The sequence below is a fragment of the Myodes glareolus genome, chromosome 2, assembly GCF_982192425.1.
Source record: "Myodes glareolus chromosome 2, mMyoGla1.1, whole genome shotgun sequence".
Lineage (NCBI taxonomy): Eukaryota > Metazoa > Chordata > Mammalia > Rodentia > Cricetidae > Myodes > Myodes glareolus.
The window spans coordinates 63,477,159-63,502,639 of NC_142027.1; the positions used below are offsets into that span (position 1 = coordinate 63,477,159).

The following is a 25,481-nucleotide window of genomic DNA, read 5'->3' on the forward strand; positions in this document are numbered from 1 at the left end:
CTTTGCTCAGTTTTCTATCAAAAACGAGTGTGGTCACAATGCCTTTGTCATAGATAGGTCTGAAGAATGAATACCTTAGTCATGTGCAAATGGGTTAGATCAATGTCTGCCATGGAGCAAACCCTGGAATATAAACAGTGTTGATTACATAGCAAAGGCGCTCAAAGCAATTAAAGGGGACCTTCCAAAGCCTGTATGCATTGCTATTCTACAGACTGGTTGGGACACCCCTTCTTTGTATGCCTCTGCTTTCTCTATTGTGAAAATAGAGATTGCTAACACCACAGCTCCTGCATAGCCACCATGTCAAAGGTTGTTGCAGAGGCTAGCCCATTGTAGGGATAAGGTCATGTGCTACCTCTCTGTCTCTACACCCACACCTATGAAATAAGTGCATATACATATATACACACGTATGTGTGTGTTTGTATGTGTGTATACATGTGTACACAGTATACAACTGCATAATTTAGGACCCTCTTTTGAAGTTTCTTATAACAGTAGACCTGCAGAATAGTTCAAAGTATATTTACATGAATTTATTCCCATTTAAAAGGGAAGAATTGGATTGGTTTCCTGGCTAATTAAAAGCAGTTTCCTTCTTAATAAAATTTCATTTTATATTTTAATGTTTTAATGGGCTTAATCATACCTTTTTATTCTTTAAACTAGTTCATCAAATGTTTCAGAGTTGCCTGGGTAGTAATTCTTCCCTGAACAGATTGTTCATAATTTCAGTTCTTGTATCAGGGAACAGAGAAGAGGCAGACAGTCACAGTGCTGTGGAGGGAAATGTGAGGATGTGTTTTTGCTGTTGTGCCTACTTTTTTTTTTCTGAGTGTGTGGGAAAGGGTGTGATGTCATCCTGTCTCCACCCCCTGTGAGTAAGCCCACAGCAGAGCTCAGTGCAGCCGCCCGCCTCTATTAGTGGAGGACGTCCACTTAAATGCAGTTCCAGGCTTGCCAGGCACCCGGGAGCATCACTCCTCCTGTGAGCAGGCAAATGCAACATGCTCTCCAGCCTGGGGTGTCTGCTTCTCTGTGGAAGTATTGCCCTTGCCCTGGGAAATGCACAGAAATTGCCAAAAGGCAAGTAGCTCGGATATTTTGTGTTTTAAAAGTGAGATTAAGAGTCGCTGGGTTTTGACTGTCGGTATGAAATATGATCTGCTTTACAGTATGGGGGAATTGAATTATTCTGCAGAAAACCAAAGGCCATGTGTGTTGAGGGGTGATTTAAGCGTTGTTTTCTCTTGGACCCCTGTGACTAACTTTGCGATGGCAGCTCCTCCTAACAGCTTCTAATGGAGTATGCTCACAGGGACTGAAGTTTCAAACTACAGCATCTGCCTATCAAATCGGCTTATATAAATGGCTGTTGTAATTTGTTATTTATTTGGTGCTTTCAGTCCTGTCCAGAGACAATGACTGGTTGACTTAAGCTTTGGGAGAAGCTTGTTTGGAAAGCTGGAATCTTTTGCATAAATCTCAAGCATACCTGGGTCTAGGGACTGAGGGAGGGTAGCCAGGTCAGCTCCAAGTACAGCTAAGTAGCTGTCAGGGCTCTCCCGTAGAGTTTGGAAGAGGGGATGGTTTGCTGGACAGGACACTCCCCCTTCTGCCTCCTAAATTGCTTGTTTTAGTGTTGGTATTTTGTTTACAAGAGTCATCAAAAGAGAAGGAAATTTTCTAAACTTAGACCCTAGAAGCAGTCCTTGGAACTAATTAACACTAAATCAGGAGGCTCTCGCCTTGTCCTGTCTGCGGGCATACATGCTGAGTGCTCTTTCGCTGCCTTGCAGAGACACTTCAGATCCGTGGAGGCTTTATATGGCTGCAGACTGCCGTAGTCAGCAGGATCACGGAAAACAGGCTGGGGTTTACCGTACAGTTTTGATGGGAAGTGTCAGAGGTGACACCCAGGCACAGACCCATCCAAACAGAGTCCCAAAGAGAAGCCGAGGGTCAGAGTACTGAGAGACGTTGCTGTGCCCTCTCTCTGGAGTTTCAGCCTAGGGTCATCTTGGCTCAAATGGAAAGTGTCCTTCCTTTTGGTCAGTAAAGTGAAACTTGAATCCCGAGTGTGACGGCTGAAGCTTTGGCTCGTGAGTGTCTCCCATGAGGATGGGGACTGAGTCAATGGCAAAGGGAACCTCTGTTTGAATCAAAGGATTATGCAAGCAAAAAGAAATCAAGCACCATTAGATTTTTCTTCTACCGTGAGTTTCGTTCCTTGACCATAATACACTGTGACTTAATCCATAATTAATTGTTTGCTTTGGTGGAGCTTTTAACAGTGTTGTCATTGGAGAGGAGCCTGTCGTTTTTCTTTGTTATTTTTCATTTCAATTCTTACAGGTGTTTTTATTTTTCTCTGTATTTACTGTGTAGGGATGATAACAAATTTGATCCCTACAGACTTAGGTCAGATACAAGAGTCTTAATTTTCCCGTCACAGATCTAGAAATAAGCCTCTTGGTACAAGTTGCCTTAGCTTGTAATGATAAAGAAGAAGATTTATTTGTCAATAATTGGGGACAAACTGTTGTCAAGTTTATTGCCCATCAATGTGTTCGCTTCAGGTTTCCTTTGTAACGTTTTAACAATCTGTAGTTTGGTAAGATCAACGAAACACAATCTACAGCTATTATAAATAAATGGTAAATCCCTTTATTTCCTTAAAAGGTTTTGAGGAAGTTTCTTAATCTGGCCACTTTGCTGAAATGTGTTTGAGAATGTCCTACAATAGTTGAGGGATGAGAGGCAGACGCTTTCCTTCAAAAACTTCGGGAGCTTTTCATGCTTTTTTTTTTTTTGGTGGGGTGGGGTCCCCATGATGGATGCTACCCTCCTAGATGATCTAAACGTTTCTCAAGGAAAAAAAAAACTTGTCTAGTCTTTGAACCCATTGTTTCCCAAACCCATTTGAAGGATAGTCCCTGTCTAGTCAAGCTGTGGTATCTTTCCTGAGGCTGTCTGTGAGGGATCACATTTGAAAAAGGGCTGAGATAGGTTATTGCTTACTGCTTTGGAGTTGAAGGTCACCGGTGGCTGAAGAAGAGCACAGCAGTGAAGGGCTAGACAGTAGTGACCGCTGGCCATAGTCCAGCCCAGGAGTTTGCACTTATGAGCCAGTAAAAAATGCATGCAGGTTTTACTAGCAGGGTTTTATTAACAGGGGTCATACTTAACTTTTGCTATGTGAGGATGCTCAAAGCAAGGGGAAACTCCTTGCTCTTCAGAAAAGCAAGCCATTTTCATAAGTTTAGAAATAAATGTGTTTCATAAGACGAATTTGTTGGGCCGTTGTCCACCTTTTTCTTATTTTATTGAAGATCGATTAACAACTTCATCACAGGCCAATATTTGGAAAATACTGACCTATCTTAATTATTTATATAGGTGAGGACACCCACAATAGGGGAGATTTAGTAACTTTCCCGTGTTAATGGTGGAGCGGGACCAAATACTAGTTTTGCTTCCTGCCAGGTAGATAGGGTCTCTGACTTATTCCAGGAATCAGGTCTGCAGTGCACATGGGAATGCGCCTCTCTCTTGAACCAGACCTTCCCCCCTAAGGTACAGGAAAATAGACTACAGCACCCTTAAAATCATCTTGCAGCATTTCTCAAGAACATGCCATCATTTTATATATGTATTATATATAAGCATGTTCATTTGGTTATTTATAAGAACTCACTTGTTATATGTCATATCTATTCTCAAATAAGTTGTTAGAAATTTTTGTTCTTAAAAGTTTAAATTTAAAGATTATTATTAATGCATCTTTCCTTGTCTTCATAACTCAGTGATCGTGTGCTTCAGCAGTTTGTTTAGATCTCATATCCAAACTGTAAGAGTCGTGGGGAACAGCAAGCGAGGGGGCATGTTCTTCATGGAGAGGCGATAAGATTGCCAAGCACTGCTCCATTTGATAACACAGGGGGATGGTGTCTACTGCCTTGTGTCCTGACCATCCTTGGCCCAAACAACAGACTCGAAATAGGAATGTAATAGTGCTTTGGGACATGGAGTCGTGAGCACATGGCAGAGAGGATGAGCAGTTGGCCATTTGCCTTGAGTTCTTACTCAAAAGAGTAGAAATCCTTGACAAGACAGATGTGCACAGACAGCTGGAGGGATGACCTAGCAGTTAAGAACACATCCTACTCAGAGGACCTGAGTTAAGTTCCCAGCACCCATGGGGAGCCGTTCACAACTGCTATAGGAAAGCATATAACCTTATAGATAACCAGTTCTAGAGGACCCAAAGCCTTCTTTTAGCCTCCATGAGTACTAGCACACATACTCACGTCCACTAATAGATTCCCTTTCCCTCTCTCAATTAAAAATAAAATCATCTTTCTAAAAAAGTAGACAGATGAGTCACAATAACCGTGAGAGCTATTAACGGCCGCCTATTATTCTCATAGGTAGTATTTTTTGACTGAGTGATGTGGTAATTTAGTGTTACATCTTTTTTGCTGCAGGAAATCTAAGCTCTTATATGAAGCAAGTATCTTATTGCTCTCATTTTATAAAGTTTCTGATTATGCCTCCAGGTGTTTAAGTAATTGATCCAAGAGAAGTAAAAGTACTTAGCTTTAACTTCAGTGGAGCATCAGTTCCCTGATTCCAGTAAAGATACACCAGTTTGTTCTAGTAAAAAGCTATGTGCCCTGTGTAGGAGACTGGAGGGACAATGCATGGTGCTTGTTTTCAGGTAGCTGACTGGTTAGTGGGGTGGATTGGACAGAAGAGATAATTCCAGTGCATTGAGATCTTCCTCCTTTAGCTCGAAGCCCCTGAGCTTTGAGAACAGTTGGAAGGACTCAGTTCAGACCAGAGGACTGAAGCATCCGAAAGACACCAAACCCGGGGCTGACAGAGAAGAGCATTTGGAGGCAAGGGAGAGTTTGGATGAGAGGTGAGGGTACCTGCCTCTTACTTTCCACAGAGCCCTTCTGAATAAAAGAATATGTCACTTAAAAAGCTGGGTCTGTCTCTCAAAAAGGCAGGTGATATTGTGAGGAAGTGGGAAAATGAGAAGGTTACCGGCCACTGGGTAGAGGGCTGGTTTTGTTTTATTTTTATGTTTTTACAGATAGAAGTCTCTGTGTGTAGCTCTGGCTGTCTCGGAACTCATTAGGTAGACCAGGCTGGCCTAACTCAAAGATCCTCCCGCCTCTGCCTCCAGAGTGCTGGAGTTAAGGGTGTGCTGCCGCCACTGGGTAAGGGCTGGTTTAATTAGAATAATGTATTTGTGTATTTCTGGGACAGTATTAAAGAGTACATAGGAAAAAATGGTTCAACTGAGAAAAGGTTGTAAAAGCACAGGAAATTTATTTAGTGGTTTTTATAGTTCTAGTTCTCATGACTTCTTGATGCGTTTGTTTATTGAAGTACTAATTTTTGAACTTCTAGGTAAAACCGAATGAGACCAATTGTGTTTTAAAAACTGTGTATTAGGAAGCAAATAATCAAATACACTTCAGCTGAGGCTAAAAGTTTAGATATCAATGTTTTAAATTAAAATTTGGACATGTTGGGTATATGTTCATCAGTTATACACTCAACAGACTGCTCTATTGGACAAAATATTAAGGAATTTTAGCTCTCTATTTATCTACAAGTTAATAAGTCACAAGGGAATGTTTGATAATACAGTTCATCAATACCATAGCACAAAACATGAAATGTTTCTATAGGTTAGTGACTGGCAAAAAGCTTGTCTGAGGCAGTGGTTCTCATCCTTCCTAAAGCTGCAGCCCTTTAATACAGTTACTCATGGTGCAGTGACCCCCTCAACCACAAAAATATTTTTGTTGCTACTTCGTAACTGTAGTTTTGCTACTGTGATGAATCGTAATGTAAATAACTGATATGTGGGGTATCTGATATGTGACTCCTGTGAAAAGGTTGTCCAACCCCCCAAAGGGATTGTGGCCTACAGGTCTAAGGCCAGGGCAGGGTATCTAATGAAGGGAGAGCCACTGACGTCACATGACCCACTCAGTTGGCTCTATGTGGGTCACCAGCCTCAAAAAGAGTTCTTTTTGTTCTCTGATTGCTACTAGCGCAAGCAGGTGCAAAAGAAAGAGGTGAACTTGATCAGAGTGATCTGAAAATTAAATGTAAAATTAGGATGTGAGGTAATGTGAGAGATTACTGGAATAGTAAAATAAAAACAAAAACATCTTTCAGTAAGCATAATAAACTAAAATAAATAGCACCAACTACAAAAGGAAATGGCTAAGTATAAAATGGAAGAACAATGGTTTCACTACATAGATTTTATTAAAATAACATTAAACATGTAACTAAATTTTTATGTTACCTAGCATGATGATTAATGCCGTGTTAATATAAAGTATCCTCTCACCTACGAGATGTTTTATTACCTTCAATAGTATATTATCTGCTGCTCTATAAAAGTTTCCATGAAGTAGGCAGCTCAAAAATGCATTTATTGTTGCAATGTTTCTGGCTTAATGGGCATTCTTATTCAAGGTCTTGCATGAGGCTGTAGTGAAGGTTCTAGAACTGGTTTCTACCCGTGAAGGATCTACTTCTAAGATCATATGATTGAAAAGACAGTTCACGGAAGGTCACTGGTGTGAGGGGCTAGCTGGCTTTTGGACACAAGTCACCTCAGCCCTTGGCTGTATTGGCCTTTCTTCTGTGACCATGTGCCTAGAATGGTCTGCAGTCAAGACATAAATCACAACCTTATGTAGCATAATTATAGAAGCAAATGTCTGAAACTTTTGTTGTGTTCTTTCGGTTAGAAGTAGTTCAGGAGTTAGACATAGTTACTTTCCTTGGCTTAACTTAAAACGAACCCACCATGAAGGCTCAAAAGGCTGTTTCGTGTCCTGACGTCATAAAGCGTAACTGTGAACACAGGAAACTTGACTCCAGGGAGCACACTGGATAGAGCATTAACACTCGACATCATCTTCCCACAGAATTCAGCCCTTAGTGACAGACGCTTCCCACGCCAGGTGCTGGTTAGTGTCCCTACATGGCTGGAGTTAATTCTGAGCAATCCTTGAGAACAGACAAGATATCTTAGAAACGCCAAAGTGTCCAACATGAACCAGTCAATGCCTGTATCCCTTGGTCTATGTGGAGAGACACATGAAGCATCTCTTCTCAAATGAGAGCCTCTTTTTGTGTATGTAGCATTTCTTAAAGGCGACAACTTAAGAAACCATAGCCTTCTTCTTAAAAGATGAACAAATAGTAAGCAGTCCATACTTACAAACTTGCTACACAGTCCCCACGACAGGTTTCTGAGATGTTTGTGGGGTGGCTTTGGGAGTAAGTTAAATTTGTGTCTGGCAAAAGAATATGGACTGTATTACTGGATGTCATGAAGAGAACTTGGATAAACTAAAAGACCTTTGTTCAGAGCCTTTATGTTACTAAAACAGTTAATACATGCTCTCAGCACACAAGGCAAAACTGCATAAAGAAAATATTCTTAGCACGATACTGGAGCATTTGATCAGAGAGTCTGATGTTTAATATTAAGAGGTTTGTGGACATTCCAATGCTAGCACACTGTGTCTTTTCTCACCCTTTGTGTTTCTTGTGCTGGAGTGTTTCATAGAAGGCACGTGACAGATAAGGATGGCCCCATTGTCCCAGACTGAAGAGGCCCATGGACAGAAGGCAGTTGAGATTCCCTCCATAGCTCTTCATGTTTGCTTGGGTTTCCCACCAAAACCCTTCTGTTGTAAGACTGCTGACATGTTCTCCACGTCTTTCCCATCTAATAAAACCCTGGCACGGATTCCTTGTGGTTTTCAAGGCGCTTTAAATGTGCTTGGCACTAAGCTGAGATTTGAGGTCCTCTGAGCACATCAACAATGAAGCCCGCTAATGTTTGTCCTGTGAAATTCTGAAGATGGAGGTAAAAGATGAGATATATTCATAACAGCTTGTTAACATTTTCCTGTCAAGGATTATACCCCTGAGGCCCACCCACTAAAAATCCAGGGCAAACATGTTCATTCCAAGCATCTTCTGGTCAGATTAGAAATCAATTGTAGAGAGAACTGGGACTTAATTAGTGCTTTTGCTACATCACAGCAGTCCTGAGCAAAACTGCATGTTTTCGACTCTAGCAGTAGGACCCTGCCTTCCACCCAGTTACTGTTGAATTAGCATAGCTTGAGAGGATCTATAAATAATTCCCGGGTGATTCGTACATGACTGAGGGCTGCTGCCTGTGTAAGTGACAGATAAATTGTTCCAGAAGAGTATAATGTCAAAGCTAAAAGTTGTAGGTAAGTTGTTTTGTTGGTTAAGTGTTAATTTGTATAAATTCAAAAGCGATTATGTTTTTGCTGCTTTATTTCAGGATTTTATGGCATTTTTTTTGGAAAAGATGTTCATACATCCTTATTCGTTATATAAGGAAATTTGAGGCAAACTTTTTGGTGTTTTTTAGCATAACGTGACATTCATAACTCTCATGCGATGGTTCATCACCTTGTGGGTAACACGTGACTGTCAGAAAATCTCAGAAGCCAGGGCAGCAAAGAATAGATCGTGTTCTTCCAGACTGAGCAGACATTTGTTTTTGTCACCTAGTTAATACTTTACAAATCATGTTAGGATTAAAAATATGAGTAATGCATTTCCTGTCTCAAGGAGTTTGACACTGGGTTTATTTAAAAACTTTCTGTTGGTGCAGCGTAGACAGCTTGGCAGTTACGAGCTCTTACCGATCTTGCAGAACACTTCTGTTCTTCTCCCAGCACCTACGTGGTGGTTCTCAGCTCCCAGGAACTCTACCTCTAGGAGGTCTGATGCTGTCCTTTGGCCTCCACAGGCTCCTGGACACATGTGACATACCTAAATTAACTCAGGCACACATGTGTGCACATACACATGCATGTGCGCAAGCACACACATACACACAATTAAGTCAGTAAATACACCTCTAAAATACTTGGTCATAAAACTCATGTACTTTGCCGGATGGTAGTGGCACACACCTTTAATCCCAGCACTCAGGAGGCAGAGGTGGATCTCTATGAGTTTGAGGCCAACCTGGTCAACAAGAGATAGTTCCAGAAGGCTCCAAAGCTACAGCAAAACCCTGCCTCGAAAAACAACAACAACAGAAATCTTATGTATTTTTGTAGGAAGCTGTTGACAATGTTGATTTGTGGGAGTTCATGTGTACTCAAATGTGTATGTGTGCTTGTGATTGAATTATGTGTATGGTATATGCATGTATATGTAAAGGCATGTGGAGTCCTGGAAAAGGTGTTTGGGTGTTCCACTCTAGAGCCCTACCCTGTAGTCCCTTGAGACAGGTCTCTCACTGAACCTAGAATTAGAATTCTGTCCAGCAAATCTCAGCCATCCTCCTGCTTCCCCTCCAACTGGAGTGACAGGTGTTTGTGTTTCTTAATGTTTTAATTCTCATTAAGTAATTGACATTTCCAGGGCTAATCTGTTCTTAACTCTGACCTATAGACAAATTGATATCCTGTAGTTTGTTAAGAAAAACAAAGTACCCCACGGACCTAGTCAGTGTAAACTCTGGGGTGAAGTGAGCATGCAGTGTATTGCCCTGCCACTGAGTCGGTCTGTGTAAGTTAACTTGACTTTCTCCTTTAGATTAAGGATGAACTTTTAACCAGGTGGAATGCTTTATGACCTAACACATCTTTCAAATGCTTTTATCTGTGTCTCAAGTACAATGGTGGATCTCCCCCGAACAGGGGAAGGAATCCTGGTAGGACCACAGGCCCTTGACTTTGCTTCCAAAGAGCTGACTAGATGGTTTCAAATGCCCTTTCTCCTTAAATACCCTTTGTTTTCCCCATTTTGTTAGCTGATAAGAGATTTTTCCTGGTATTCCAGGCTCCTGCTGAGTGTCCACTGTACACACAGCATGTGGGGCTGGGCAGGACCTTACAGGCCTTTCTTCTCTGAGAGCAGCAGATCCTGCCCTTTAAGGAGGGTTTTGGGATGACTGCCAAAGTCTCACTGGCAGAAACTCTGGAATTCAGTCCTGTTCCAAATAGGCTGTCAGCGGTGTAGGACGATCTTCTTCCAGTTTCCTGGATGGAGTTAAGCCATTCCTAGCCAGATTGTTCAGGAGAAAGCATCAAATGGCCTGAACACCAACCCCTGCATTCCTCTTCTGGTTCGCCCTCTCCAGACGCACTGGTGACTGTGCTGTCACCAAATTCTTCCCGATACACTCGTATTTTCACTGGGCTTACAATACTGTGCATGCTGCTCTGTCGAGGTTCGCTCTAATCTGTAGTCCATTATGAACTGGAAAGGCAAATGCTGGAAATCACAATGTAGGTTAGTGGGTAAAAAACGGAAGTAGAAAGGAGCCTATCCAGGTTAATAAAGCCTCTTGGAAGCCAAATGTTCCCCCCACCACACCGAAAAGAGAGTATAAGAAATATCAGTTATTTTGCTTTTGCAAATAAATACTATTAGGTTGACTTTAATGAAAGTTTTGATAGTTGCTTCGTATGTGTGGTATGTATGTGTGTAGACGTTTATGGTAGTGGTGCTAGAAGCTGGTATCCGGGGTCTTCCCCCTGTTTTTCACCTTATTTGAGACAGGATCTCTCACCGAACCTGGATCTCACTGAATAGCAAGGCTGGTAGACCAGTGAGCTCCGGGGTTCCATCTCTCTCTACTTTCCCACACTGGTGTTACAGACATGCGCAGTCCTGCCAGGCCTTTATATGGGTGCTGGGGATTTGAACTCAGGTCCTCATGCTTGTGTAGTGACCACTTAACCAACTGAGTCATCTCCTCAGCCCCTGAGAGTTACAGTCCCCGTTTCCCCTTTGAGACAAAGACTTACTGTGTAGCTTTGGATGACCTGGGACTCGTCATGTAGACCTGTCGTGGAGCTCTGCTTGCCTCGGCCTCCTGGGTGGTGGCTGGGATTAAAGGTGTGAAAACTCCACCATGTAGGGGTTTGATTGCTACGTTCTCAAACTTAGTATACTAGTTATGTTTTTCACAGCTGTGACCAAAATCCTTAAGAAAACAAGTTTTTCCGAGAGTTTATTCCATGGTTGCTTTGCTGCAGGTACGTGAGTGGGACACCACGCAGGGAGAAAATGTGTGTGTGATGTCAGCTCTTTGCCTAATTGCCAAGAGGAAGCAGAGAGAGGGATACAGGGAAAAGCAAGAGACAGCATGCCCCCTAGAATCTATACCCAGTAACCACAACCTCCCCTTAGTTCTCAAATTTCTGGAACCTCTCAAAATACCATCCCCAGCTGGGGACCTTGCCCTAACACCTTAACACGGGGTGGGGGCAGGGTGCAGGGGACATTTTGTATTCAAAGTCGGTAAGAGCCTTGAAACTCTGAACATTTTTGAAAACTCCATTCCCTCCTTGGCAGCGGGAGAGTGGTACAAAAGTCCAGGGCTTAGATACTTCTTGAAAAGATGCCGAGAGAAAAGAATCCTTAGACCTACGGTATAGCCGCCCCAGAGACAGGACCTGGGGAGTGGAACCAAGGCTTGCAGAGGCTTTGAACATAACTTTAGCCATCAACTTCCTGCTGTCTCCCTCATCCATGGTCCTTGCTTAGTTTTTGTGGTTGGTGGTTTTTCCTTGCACATGTGCAAGGGGTGTAAGCCATGTGGCCTGGCTTTCCCCTGGGATGCCTGTTACAGTCTGTCTGGCTGAGGTACATGGTTGACTTGGTCAAAGCCTAATGAGTTACCTTGTTGAATTCTTTTTCTGCCTGTCCTTTTTCTGTTCCCATTCCTTTGACTCCTAAATCTTCAGCCTATCTCCTGCCTGGCCTCTTTCTTTTCTCTTCTCTCTTTCCTTATTCAGTTGCCTCTTACTGCAAAAGTCCTCAAGAGCCTAGTCCAGGGCTCCCACTGCAGCCAGTGTTCTCTCCTCACAGCTGACTTTCCATCTGTGTGGAAGGCACCAAAAGTCATTTCTCTGGAAGACAATGTCCACTCTGTCTTGTTTGGGATGGAGGAAGGCAGTTTCTGTGTCATGCTAAGAGCTCCAATAGGTTAAAAATACTGTTTCTCGCTCATTCGTCTTATCATCAGTGAACTTGCAAAAAAAAAAAAAAAAGAAAGAAAAAACAACAACTCATATTTACATTTATTTGATAAGCTCCATGTTTGTCAGAAGGCATAAACCATAACTGTACCTTTACTTCACAGTTTATTCTGCAGTGCTATTGAGTCTAGCATAAGCCACGATGCCCTATGAAGAAGGAACAGGATATAGTGGCTAGAATGATAAAAGCCAGGCATTATACTGTCAATTTGCAAACTTTCTACAGTTTGGAAAGGTTTTCTTTTTGCTCAACTGCAGCTGTTGCAGTTTAACATTTTGAAAATCTTGCAGAGAATTGTTATGCTTTCTAGTTGCTCAGTGAGTTACACCTGAAGTTCAAATTCCATGTTTCTTGTGATTTGACGTGCAACCCACACTTTCACAAAACGGAGTTTCTGTGTAGCGTGTCCCCAGGAAATGTGATCCTTGCATTGGCAGCGGGATCACAGATGTGGGCGTTTCATTGCCTTCCCACATACCAGCTTCCCTCTTTGATCTCCATCTCTTTGGCTCTCCGGTCGCTTGGCCCGCACTCCACAGGTACCCTCCAAGTTTTCTCTTCCGTTGATTACAAAGCCCGTCCTTCTTTCCTTCTCACTGTGCCACTTCTAATGGTTGTCTCTGGAAGGCTGCCCATCATGTTGCCAGAGTACCTTTACAGAGTTCACTGGCGTTGCACTTGGGGCTGGTTACTTTTCTTCTTGTTGAAACAAAGACAGCTGATGGGAGTGACTTAAATGAGGACGGGCTTATTTCAGCTCCTAGTTCCAGAAGGTACGGTCCACAGTCAAGGAGAAAGTATGGGAGTGTTCCTTGGCTGCCTAGAATGTGGCTGGATCTTCATGAATCTCAGTTGACCAGCAAACAGAGAGCTTGGGCCTGAAATGGCTACCGTCGCCCTGAAATGGGAGATACCATAGCCCTGAAGACCAGCCCTCCAGTGAATTACTTCCTTCAGCCAGAGGCTACTTTGCAAAGATTACGCAGCCTCTTCTGATAGTGCTATCAGAGGTGGACTAAGTGTTCAAACACAGAGCCTGTGCTAGATATTTTACATTTAAACCACTTCTTTTCCAACCTTAACCCAGATTAAGAACAAATATTTTTTTTAAAAAAAATTCTTATAGTTACTGCTTCATGTTCTACTTATAAACCATCAACTAATCATAAATCTGAAACACTTGAAAGATTAATTACCTATGCACTGAATAGTTATGGGTTTTTTTATTGCCACTATTCCCTAGACCATGCAGTATAGTGATTATATGACAGCAGTTACATATTGTTAGGTATTATAAGCAGAATGTTTTAAAGTTTACAGAAAGTTATGGATAGAGTACATATAAATACCACACCACTTTATATTTGGATTTGTGTATCTACGAATTTTGATATCTGTGACAGGTCCTGGGACCAATCTCCTGTGAATTCAAAGAAATGACTTTGTAATTTAGTTTTCTGGATCCAGATGAGTGTGCAATTGCACATGTCAATCCCATGCTAGGCTATTCTGGCTTGTCTTATGATAAAAATAAGAAAACCAAACAAACATTAAATTTTTGAACAACATATTGAGTATGCTTTAGAATTTTTCCTTTAGTCCTTCACTGAAGAGAGTATTATTTTTTTTTTAAAAAAAGCATTTTTTGAGAACAACTTAAATTTAAATATTGACATTAGTACTGGATTATCAGAATCCAGTAGAATGACTAATGCATTAGTTACTTTTCTCTTTCAGTGACAATACATTTGGCAAAATCAAAATAAGGAAGAAAAGGTTTGTTTTGGCTTATAGTTTGAAACACATTTCATCATGGCTAGGAAGGCGTGGGAGCAAGAATGGGTTTAGCTGTGGCAACAGGAACATGGGTCCCATTGTGTCCATAATCAGGAAACAGACGTGGGTCCCATTGTGTCCATAGTCAGGAGGCAGAACATGGGTACCATTGCATCCATTGTCAGGAGGCAGACAGAACCGAATGCTTGCTTCCACATTTTTCTTCAGGTCATGCAACAGTACTAACCAACTTCACATCCTCCAACTCCCTGGCATGTTTGCTAGGTGATTTTAAATTCTCTCAACTTGACAAAAGATTTAACCATCATAGATAATAGAAAAGATCCTGAGTCACTTAGAGAAGTAAAACTGAGTCAACTACAAGTTAGTCAACATTCTTTTTTCACGTATTTTGGGCAAGATAATCCATTTTTATAGCTTGTCACCATGTCAATATGTGTTCAAATATTTCCAGGCGTCCCTCTTAACTGTTTATGAAAAACATGCATTTAGTTGTATAATCCCTGAGTCTCGTCAGCTGAATTGCATTATATAACATTTCTCAGTCTGGCACTCAGTGCCCACATCTGTTTTCATGTATGTCAGAAAATCAAGACAAGTATTCACTGTGGTGTTTCCCAAAATCATCACACTCTGTGGCTCAAATATCCTGTGCGAGGGCTTTGTGGTGTCCCAGAAACATGCATTTCAAACATTCCTTTTCATAGCTGGAGGTTCACAGGTCACAAAAGAAACCACAGACATGAACACTAAATAAACTTCCTGTAAATTATGAAAAATTTAAAAGGCATTAAAGGATTTGCATGGGTAGAGCAGAGACATGTTAGAGATAGTCTCTCCAGAGATCTTCCTATTTTGTGAAAGTGTCTCATTAAAAATAGAAACCAAGCTACCACCAAAACCAGGAAAAACCCTGACCTCAGTGTGATCTAGTCCCCGGTCTTTCTCCTGCATGCCTTTCATTAATGGTATTTGTATCTTGCATACACCCTCAAGGCTTTCTTGTGGATGGTTAGCAGATGGCTGCAGTGAAGTGCCACTAAAAGGGGATGCAGGGGGAGCTCAGTGGTTAAGAGTATGTAGTAGCTTTGCAGAGGTCTTGAGCTCACTTCCCAGGCCTGTAGTGAACGACTTACATTCACCCATAGCTCCAGCTCCAGAGGACTCTGACACCTCTGGTCTCAGGCCTCCCTGGGCATCTACATACATGTGCATAGTCTACATATATAATTAGAAATAAAAAAATCTTTTTAATTTTAAAAAGAACCTTATAAATTGTATTATATGCAACTTTTTAAAAACCAACCTGGAGATAATGTTTCACACATTAAACACAAATATCCCTCACCCCAAACCTCAAATCCAAAATGTTTCCAAACCAAAAATTTTTATTCTTCCATTATGGATGCCACAAGTGGAAAGTTTTGCACCTAATTTTAGTGATAGGTCCCAGTTAAAATACACGTGTCCTAGAAGTATGGTGTAAATGTCACTTGAAGCTTAAGTCTATAAGGTATATATGAAATATATATAAAATTTATGTTTAGACTTCAATTCTATCCTCAAGATATCTCATTAGGTGTGTATAAATAGTCCTTCAACCAGAAACACATTCAATAAATTGAAAGCACATGTTTGTCCCAAACATTCCAGATGAGGTATGCTTACCATATATTGAGGATAATTAACTCCGTCCCATGTGCACAAGAAAGCCTAAGGCATGACTACATCTAAACTCTTTGTACATGTGATCTCCTCCATAAACATGGCTTCTATAGATTAGCTACATGTAACATCTTAAGCATCTCCGGAGGGATCTGGTGTGGTCTCAGTCACACAGATAGTGCAAAGATCACCAGGCTATTAACTACTTCCTCTCCCAGCCTTCTGGATGGAAAACAGGCTATACATCTCTCCCTTCAAAGAGACAAGCCTGTGTGTTTAACATTCCTGGATCCCCTAGGACTTATCTGTGAGCTCATGGACCTTTGTCCCTCTTACACTAAGTGCCTATTGGTAGCTGAAGGAATTAGTCATGCGCTGAAGGATAACACCAACCTTTAGAAGTAATCAGGATTAAGCACTGGCGTGTGGATTAGAAAGACTGGTTTATGTGAACTTATTTAACTCTCTGGCTTTGGAGAACCTGTTCATCCTGCCATTTTGCATGTGATACCTTTCTCTAGGAGTTTTTAGCTTGAAACACTGAGCATTCCGGGATCTTATGACAAACTTGCTGGCTATATTTTATACTTACCAGTTTTACCAGTTATCTGGAGCCCTGGGCAGTTTTTACTTAATGTATCCTTGCTGGTAATGAGGAATGTTTCAAACATGACCTAAAAGGTTCTGGCAACATCATGAACTGGAAGCCACTGTACTTGGTATAGATGCTAGAGTTATTCCCTAATATTAGCAAATGGATGTGGGTCAATGCCATCCCAAACTCAAGGAGCTCCATTACAAAATGGGAACCAGTTCATTCACTAGGTCAATGAAGAGAAATGAGATTGTCAAGTTAAAGGTGAATTTGATTTAATAAATGTTTTCTGTCATTTTGACCTCCCAGATTGTTAGCTAGATCTTAAGCTAATACTGGATATTTGCCTATTACATTTGTGTTTAGAAGTGAGCTGAAAGCATTGCATGTAGCTTCAAAGTTAGTGTTTCTTTCCTTTGCCAGGGGAGCCATAAAATCCTTGAAGTTGTATGGACAATAGTGAAGTTGGGGTTCTATGTATTTTGGTATTGCTTCTCAAAAAGTCTTAAAGACAATTCAAATTAAGAATTATTTTTTAATATAGAGCATCAGATGGGACAATGAGTGCTGTGCATTGACTGTGTACAGTGAGAGCTCATGAAGAACTTCAAATTTTATAACTAAAATGTGAATACAGTTTATTTTTGGTAACTGATTTTTATGTGCTGCCAAACAGTCCTAATGAGGAAATGGAATATTCTGTGTAACTCTGTCATTATTCCTTCATATTATTTCTGTCTCTAGTCTTATATATGGAGTCCATTAGGATGAAGCAGTGAAGACGTGTGACCTCTGAGGCTAAGCCACAGAGACCCTGAAATTTGCTCCCTTCGGAGATATATATATATATATATATATATATATATATATATATATCCTGACAAATGGGCAAAAGATACATAGAAATAAATTTGGAGAAGTAAATTTAGAGCAATTACCTTTTCCAAGATCACAAAATACTAAGCATAACTGCTACTCAAGAAGTAAGTTAGAAAATATACAAGCATTTTTTAAAAAAAAATCATAGAAAATATGTGATGGTTTCGAGCAGACTATCTTCTGATGACTTCATAAATAGTCTGCCCTTTATTCCAGAGGCCACATCAGGACAGGCCTGAGGCCAACGGTGTTCTTAACACTTAAGAGAGTCAACCTGTGCCCAAGATAGCTTACAGAGGACCAGATCCACCCTTTAGTTTGATCTGTATCTCCTAATTCCCTTTGGGGAACAACCATGTCCTCAAGGACAAACTTGATTCAGGCCCAGCTCTCACTCTTTGGCCTTAGCATTGACTCCATGGTCAAGTTCATTCTTCATGTGATTGCATTTTCAGGATAGCCACTGAAAATTTCTTTTTCTTTCCCAACTGCTCTGAAATCTTTATTCACTAACAGGATGATACTTTCCCTTTCCCAAGCTGCTGCCCCTCCCATTCAGGGTTTCACTGAGTTCAGTATCATCTATCCTGTTACAGGGGAAGGACCTCTTCCCTCTAGGGGAGAGTTGCTGGTCTTTGTTGTCCAGGAACAAGGTTGGGAGGGACACTGGCCATCAGCACTTAGAGCTCTATGATGTCCCCAGCTGGGGATGCAGGGTAGAAGGGACTGGGGGTATCCCCCCAGCCTCAGTAGCCTGAGGGTCTCAGGGATGATGCTCCCAGGATAGCATCAGAGAAGCAGCTCTGGGCAAGTGCTCCTGAGTGGTGACAGGACCTGGGGAAAAGTCACAGGGGGACAATAGTGTGGGGGGGGGTCATTATGTAGGCTGAGTTGAGAGAAGTGGGTGGCCATGCTCTCCTCAGAAAGGAACTGCTTGGGCAAGGGCTCCCTGGTGTCCATGTTGCGAGCCACCCAGTGGTGGCCCAGTGGGTCCCGACTTGGGGGGCCTTGTTCCAGAAACTGTTGTAGGATCATTCCGTTTCGGGGTTCCTGTAGATAGAGGGGTGGGATCCAGGCCCTGAAAATTTTTCATCTTTTAAAAAAGTCATTTTGTAAATATAATATGAAGACTACAGATACAACAAAGCGGTTCAGGGCATAGCTCATTCAGTAATGTTCTTGCTTTCAAGCATGAAGACTTGAGTTCAATCTTCATAACTCATGTAAAACAAACAAACAATTAGGCTATGTGCTTGTAATTTAGTGCTGGGACAGTAGAGATGGGTGGATTCCTGGGGCTTCCTGGTCAGTCAGACTGGCCAACTTGATGAACTTTAGGCTAGTGAGAAACCCTTTAAACAAACCAAATCAACCAAACAACCAGTGGCAACAACAATAAAACACAAGATAAATGGCTCCTGAGGGATGATATTCTGACCTTTACATATGTGTGTGCTTACCCTTCCTCTGCACACATGTACCCAAACATACATGAACATGCACACACACTCATATACACAGCAACGAAAAATAAACACTGTCTAAGTGTAATTTCTGTCCTAGTAGAAGGGTGACAAGATATCCAGGATAATGCAACGTTATAGAAGCTGCATCTGAAGAGCCACTAAAAGTAAGTACAAAGAACAGGGGGCACATTTTGCATGGGAGAGCTGAAACGTTTGATGACATTTCTGCAAACATTTAATTCTTGGAAAAGCTTCACAGAGAATACATATGAGCTGGTGAACAAGTTTCCTGACTGGAGACTACACAGTAACTATGAAAACAATTTAGAAGACTTAGGAAACATGTCTGTCAATCAGGGCTCTCCCAGAACACTGTATATGTCCTAATCCTCTACGTACAGTAAGCTTTGTTAATGGATGTCATTATTGCTTAAGTCATCTACAATGGATTCTTTCAAAAACACCACTTTATAAAGTGGTTACAAAGAAATATCAGACTCTTGGCAGTTAATAAGACCTTAACAAAGCAGAGACCTTGTTAATAAAGTTGGGAGGGCAGTGTCTATGCAAGACAAAATCTCAGTCTGGATCCGGGGCTGTCTTTTTCACAAATGTACATAGCATCCAGGGAATTTTGGGGCCTCATGTGGCCTGTGGCCTTTGTTCCGATTCAGGGTGTCTTTGATTTGACCTTCTCCAAGGGTCTTATCAGAGTTGCCAAGCTAGGGCTGTGGAAGCAGTGAAAACAGCTCATTTCCTACTGCTGCTTTATCCACTTTCAATAAACAAACCTAATTAAGCAAGCCAAACAACCAGTCCAAACTAGGCCTATCCTCTCATGCTGCACCCTGCAGCTGAACACTCCTCGCTTTGAATTTCTCTCAGGGAAGATAGTGAATACTCAGGTTGTTCATTATTGGGAAAATAAATGCAAAGCATGACTTTCTTCAGCCTCCAAAACTGAAAGAAATGGTTAAAGGTGTCTTGTTTCCTCTTTGCCTGCCTGCCTGCTTCATCCATTTGGAATCCATTCTTAGCTTGTCACAGTTAATGAAGATGTAAGGCACTTGTGTGTCCCCAGAGCTTTCCATTGTGCACTGTGGTCAGTAATTGTCCTCCACCAAGTCCACTAGGAAACACTGTTCTGACTTCTGCCCTTACAGAAGTATGTAGTGAACAGCCCTTTTAGTCTATGTTTTCTTCATAGAGCTTTTAATATGCTCATGCAGTCACAGGCGTCCGTACGTTTTCAGTTGAGTAGAATCCCTTTACACGCCTGGAGCACAATGTGCTTACCTCTCCAGCGATGATGGATATTTGGGTTGTTTCTTGCTTCAAGCAAAAATGAATAAAAGGTCTGTAAATATTTGCTTGTAGGTAAGTGTGCCAAGAAATATTTTCATTTTTCTTTGAGAAGTAACAATGGTAGAGAGTGTTTTTGCAATATATTAAGTAAGTGTTCAATCTTGAAAGAAGTGCCAAACTTTCCCCAAGTGGATGTACAGTTTTTAAATAGGAAAAATATGAAGATTCTAATTGTTCTAGACTTTTCTCAGAAATTTATAGTGTCAACATTTTGGTTTTATCCTTTTTATTCATATTTTAATCAACTTATAATAGGAAAGAATCACATCAGTTTTTAATCTATTCCTCTGTCCCTTAGAGAGTTTCTACCAATTTTTTAAGCATCTTTCTTTAAACATAAAGACAGTTGGTTTAAAATGTAAAAGTCAAATGAAGTTGCTGAAACCTCCACTGATTTCTTGTTATGTGAGAGGAGATGCTGGCACTGGCGCAGAGGCAGCCTTTAGTGAGGTCAGGCCTTGTCTCCTTTGCATGTAGCTTGCATTCTTGCATCATCAAGACCCAGAGTTCTGCAACATGAATTCAGCAGCCAAAAAGCTTTCTCTTTTTTGGCTTCAAAATTCAATCTAGGCCCACTTTATTTTATTTGTTTGTTTTTTTGTTTTACATCCTGGCCTCATTTTCCTCTCCTCCTCTCTTCTCCGTCTCTCCCTTCTATCCCCTTCTCTCCGCATCCCCTGATCTACTCCTCCTCCGTTTCTGTTTAGTAAAGGGCAGGGCTCCCAAACTCCACCTAATGTCTGACTGTGGGTCTGCACACAGATGTTTCCATCAGTTGCTGGATGACATCTCTCTGATGACAATCAGGCTTGGCACCAATCTACACACTTCGAAAGGCAATGCTTTATTAATGAGAATGTTAGTTGTACAGACAACCCATACTATACAGAAAAGTGAGCCTTATCCATGCCCACAGTGTGACCGGAAGAGGAGGCAGGAGACAAGGTGGTCACTGGACTTGGAAATGGAAGCCTCTGTGGTGGTGTTTCCCCTGCTTCAAGCTGGGTGGGTGATCCCTCAGCAATTAAATGTGAACCATGGAACATAATTTTGTTGATCCTTGCTTTGGGAAGTAGTTTCTACAAAATTGCTGCAAAGCCAACTTGTTGAATATTGAACCATTTTTTCTAGGTGAAGCAGCTTCCTATCAGCCTCTGGTAGCATTTTCATCAGTGGACCAGTGTGCAATAAGTTTTACAAGTATTTTTCTTAAAAGACACCTTATATAATATATGTTGCTGATTAATGTTATATTTGGGGCTGGTATATCGTTGCTCATACCCAAATGTTTATCTAACTTCAATTTTTTTTTAAATCAGTAGAGATAGAAGACTGCCCTACAGTAGTACACTCATAGGTCATATAAAGCCATGACAAGGCCACACAGATTGAGGCAGTATGGCTCTAAACTCATGGTGAGAAGGATATATGCTCACAGTGTAAGGGCGGAAACCAAGAGTCAGAGTCTCGCTGTTCACATCAAGTGGGAGGATGAACAATGAATGGCTCCAGTCTTTCATTGATTTGTCCCCATTCACAAAGAACTGGGAGAATACACTGGATACTGATTTGGGCATGGCACATGCATTTTAGCAAGTAGAAACCTTTGTAAACACACAATCTGCTAGTAGTGAGAATTCACTCTATCTGCTCATTTGTCCATAGGGCGGATCATGCATGTTAGCGATGCCAAATTTACAAGATGATTCTGGTATTATATAGCATGAACATCTTTTTCTACCTAAGAGCTGAGACATCTGACCACTCAATAAGAGAGAAAAACATTTCAATATTTAATATGGATCCTCTAGTACCCCAAGCATATGAGGGGGAAAAGAAGGCTTAATAGAAGTGTTTATTTGTTGTTTTTAAAATGTGCCTTAACATGGTGATAGCATCGAGATAAAGAGTCTTGACTCAGGAAAAGAATAACTCTTTGTTTGATTCTTCAATGTGCTTCAGGGCTTGTTAGAACCTGGTTGTTTTATGTACATTTGCAGATTACTTTAGGGACATTTTTAACTGCGTGATCATCTTTCATTTCTCTTCTTGACTTAAAGAATACTTTTAGATCTTAAAGGTACTTAATAAATATTTGAAATCACTGGTTTATTTGTAGACTTCTTTTGGTCAAGATAGAGTTTGTTTACATATATGCTTATATATTATAAATATAGAGTATATAGAGTATATATATATGCATATGTGTGTGTGTGTATGCTTCTGCTTCTGTTTACAAGGGATTTTCACCTACTTTTCTCACTTTAATTTTCATAGTGTAAATTTTATTTTTCAACTACAATGTGAATGTTTTAATGACAATGACCTTAGATTTAGGGAACTTCTAGATACAGCTCGTTGAGCTGTGAAGTGAAGTTACCAGGAGATAGAAATGCTTCTGTGGGAATCAGGCTGTTGAGAGAAGGCATGGCATTCCATCTCTAGTTGCCCTGCTTTTCACCCCCTTTGGAGGCACACCCTTCTCAGGCCACATTTCTGCGATTTTTTGGCTGAGAATGCACATGTTGATTTAACTGGCAAAACCTCTCACCTCTCCTTTCTGTTTAAATTTCCACTCTTAGTTCTATTTTTGATGACCTTGTTTCTAATTTTTTTAACCACATGGTTTGCTTGGGACAAAGAGGAATAGCTTGATAAGCAAATGAGACATCCATCACCAGGTATTAAATACCAAAGGCCAAACTCTACTTGCCAGTTTCTGTCTTATTTGAGGATTAGAGGGGAAGATATGGAGTAGGAGATAGGTATAAAAGTGGGAGCATATTTTGCTGTATGGGAGGACCTGTACCTCAGCATCCTTTCTCCGAGAGCCGAGGCCCCAGTACCTGAAGACTGCTATTGCCCCTCGAGCATTTCCTTTAGCCAACAACTGTCACCTCCAGAACTTCCATTGCCACACACCACCCAAATACCCTCAGTCACTCTCTACTCCCCCTTTATCCTATTAACATATACTAACTGTGTGCAATAATGGGATCCAGTGCGATACCCCAGCATATTCTCAGCCATAATATGGGGCAAATGACTTATTCTGGCGAATGTGTGTCTTCCCTCTAAAAAGTCTTCATGTGGATGAAACATTAGTCCCAGTGAACCCAATTTGTCTTCTCTTAGGGGTGATTTCAAACAACAGGCACACCCAAGAGGGTAGATTTGCGAAAGGATAGGCACCATCTTAATGTCTCTTAAGTCACATCAAGCGGCCACTCTATTTACACATCAGGTGGGTGCTGGGAAAGGCATTCAACAATGTCTTCACTGCAGAAAGTCCTGAAAGACACAAATGTTTGCTTAAACGTAGACGGGAGATGGTTGAATCTAGAAAATGCTATCACCAGTTGTGCAAGCTGCTTGAAACCATTATTATTACCAAGAAAACAGCTTTAAGGTTCCTTTGCTAGATTGACTCTTTGAGACAGGACATTTAAAATTAGGATTTAAATAGGAAACGCTTGGCATGGAATACATGATCAGAAGCCCTGTGAGTGCCATCTCCTAGTCTTTCCCCTAAGACACTGAGATGAGATAGCAGGTATCCACCATGAGCTCCGTTCACTAGGAGAGGGAGAGCAAATCCTGGCTATCCAGGGAAAACTTGAATCACAAAAGAAGGGCCCCTGTCCTCACTGCCTGTGCTGAGTGAGAGCAAACCCCAGAGACCATGGCTCCCAGATGTAGGGAGAGTCTGGGAACTTCCTAGAGTACCTGAGATGTAGATTTAAGAGAAGTTACCAGTTTTAAAGTTCTTTCATTCTGAATAACTGAAAACGGTTTAATCCCAAATCCCAGTTTGGGTCCATACATTTCTAAATGTCATATACGGTGACTTGATACTTGTGCATCTATTCTATGAACTTCATCAGGTTGTGTGCGTGCGTGTGTGTGTGTGTGTGTGTGTGTGTGTGTGTGTGTGTGTAGGTGTGTGTATTTGTTTTGGAAGGGATCATTGTTTTCCCTCAGGTGTCCAATTTGGCCTCCAATTCTCCTGGGAGCAAAACCCAAGCCATTTTAAAGGCAAAGTGATCCACTCGACTCTACCAAAAGCACTGTTTACAAGTTGGAAGCATAGTCCCTGACTCAAACAGTCAGTGATGCATCTCATAAATACTGTGCCTTAGGCAGTCCAGGCCCATAGAAGAGGGGTAGGGATAGTGTCCTTTCTCTTTCTGTGTAATGTACGCATGTAGCTGCTCATGCGTACAGTCGGTTGTCTCATCGCGGAGAAAGGAATTTGGGCTGCAGCCAGACTTTAGAGGCATGGCCAGATTAGTTTCATCTGCACATATGAAAATGCTCCCAGAGGAGAATTCTCTGGGAAGAAACACCGTAAATCCTTATTTAACATAAAGCGCACAAACAAAGGTCATTTAACAATGGTTTCCTTTGAGAAAGCTTGGAGGGCAGGTTTTTATTAAGGTTAACTTTACATGAGTGAGAGTGGGGGAGAGAAGAAGTACACACATCTTCAACTAAATCCTAACATCCCCACCCCTGCCTTCTCTTTGCTGAGTTTCCTGGGATTTCCTCTCCTCTGAATCTTGAAAGATGGTAAGATGGTATAACAGAATGGGTTAACACCCTCCGACGTGGGCTGTTTCTACTCCACCCTGACTGGATTCCAGAAAAGTTCATTTCTTCTCTTTCTCCCTCTTTCTCCCTCTTTCTTCCTCCTTCCTCCTTCCCCCTTCTCTCTCTCTCTCTCTCTCTCTCTCTCTCTCTCTCTCTCTCTCTCTCTCACACACACACACACACAGAGCATGGTTTTGTTTTCTATTGGTAACAGAGGCCTGCTTTTCCACCTGCTCTGTGTCCCGCTCTGAGATTTGGAGGCCTTGGGGGTTTTCCTTTGCTCTCCTTTGGATCGAGATGCTGCTCTGAGAACAGAAGCTAAGATTTATGATTCATGGGGATATTTTCAAGTTTATAGTGGAACCCAGAGTCGAGGACTTGCTGCGGGCGTGTGTATCATGCGAGCCCATCCCTTCCGTACTTGTTTAGTACTTGTTTTTTTTTTTCTTTCTCTGCATGGACAGTGGGGTGACTGGTATGGGGCTGGGTCCATGAACAGGATCCCGGGGCTCCGATTTTAGCAACGCCACTATTTAGTTATAGAGCCCCCACATAAGTCAGCTAACCTCATTTGGACTCAGTTTTCTCAAATGCAGATCTGTGCTGTACTCTTTCAACTGCATCTCTAAAATGCAGGGTGGTGTACCAACTGCATCATTTTGGGCATAACTTTTGGCTCATTTCAGGCTGTCTGTGCGGACATCTTGGCTTTGGTTTAGGTCTGTGACATTCCCCTTCATGATTTGCAGCACTTACATCATGCTTGCTCCTCCCTGACCTTTGTATCACACACTGGAACCAAGCCAATGAGACATTACTGACCTACTGGTTCTAGGGTAGGTGATCTGAAGTTGTGCTGCTACAACAAGGTCTCTGAAGTGGAGAAACAGGATTTGCTGCTCTTACCATGATTCCAGCTATGTATGATGCTAATGGAAGGCTGGAAGCAAGGTCCTTCTAAATGGGTCACATTCGGCCATGTTATATTTTCTTTCTAGCTTTCCAAGCTTGCCTATGGCAGTCTAGCCTAA

General features: G+C 41.6%; 1 protein-coding gene and 1 pseudogene across 17 annotated transcripts in view; one reads left to right on the plus strand and one right to left on the minus strand.

Moving 5' to 3' along the window:
* Nucleotides 1–904: 904 nt before the first annotated feature.
* The window catches only part of Abi3bp (ABI family member 3 binding protein), a 213,545-nt gene continuing 188,968 nt past the window's right edge, over nt 905–25,481 (plus strand). For 16 of the 17 annotated variants that reach the window (XM_087900842.1, XM_087900875.1, XM_087900880.1 and 13 more), the window contains exon 1: nt 905–1,089. In XM_087900842.1, the coding sequence (XP_087756968.1) occupies nt 1,011–1,089 (79 nt within the window). In that variant the 5' untranslated portion in view covers nt 905–1,010. The remainder of the gene's footprint in view (nt 1,090–25,481) is intronic. The other variant, XM_087900925.1, reaches the window with a different exon arrangement.
* On the minus strand, nt 17,710–18,064 carry LOC125413091 (host cell factor C1 regulator 1 pseudogene; annotated as a pseudogene).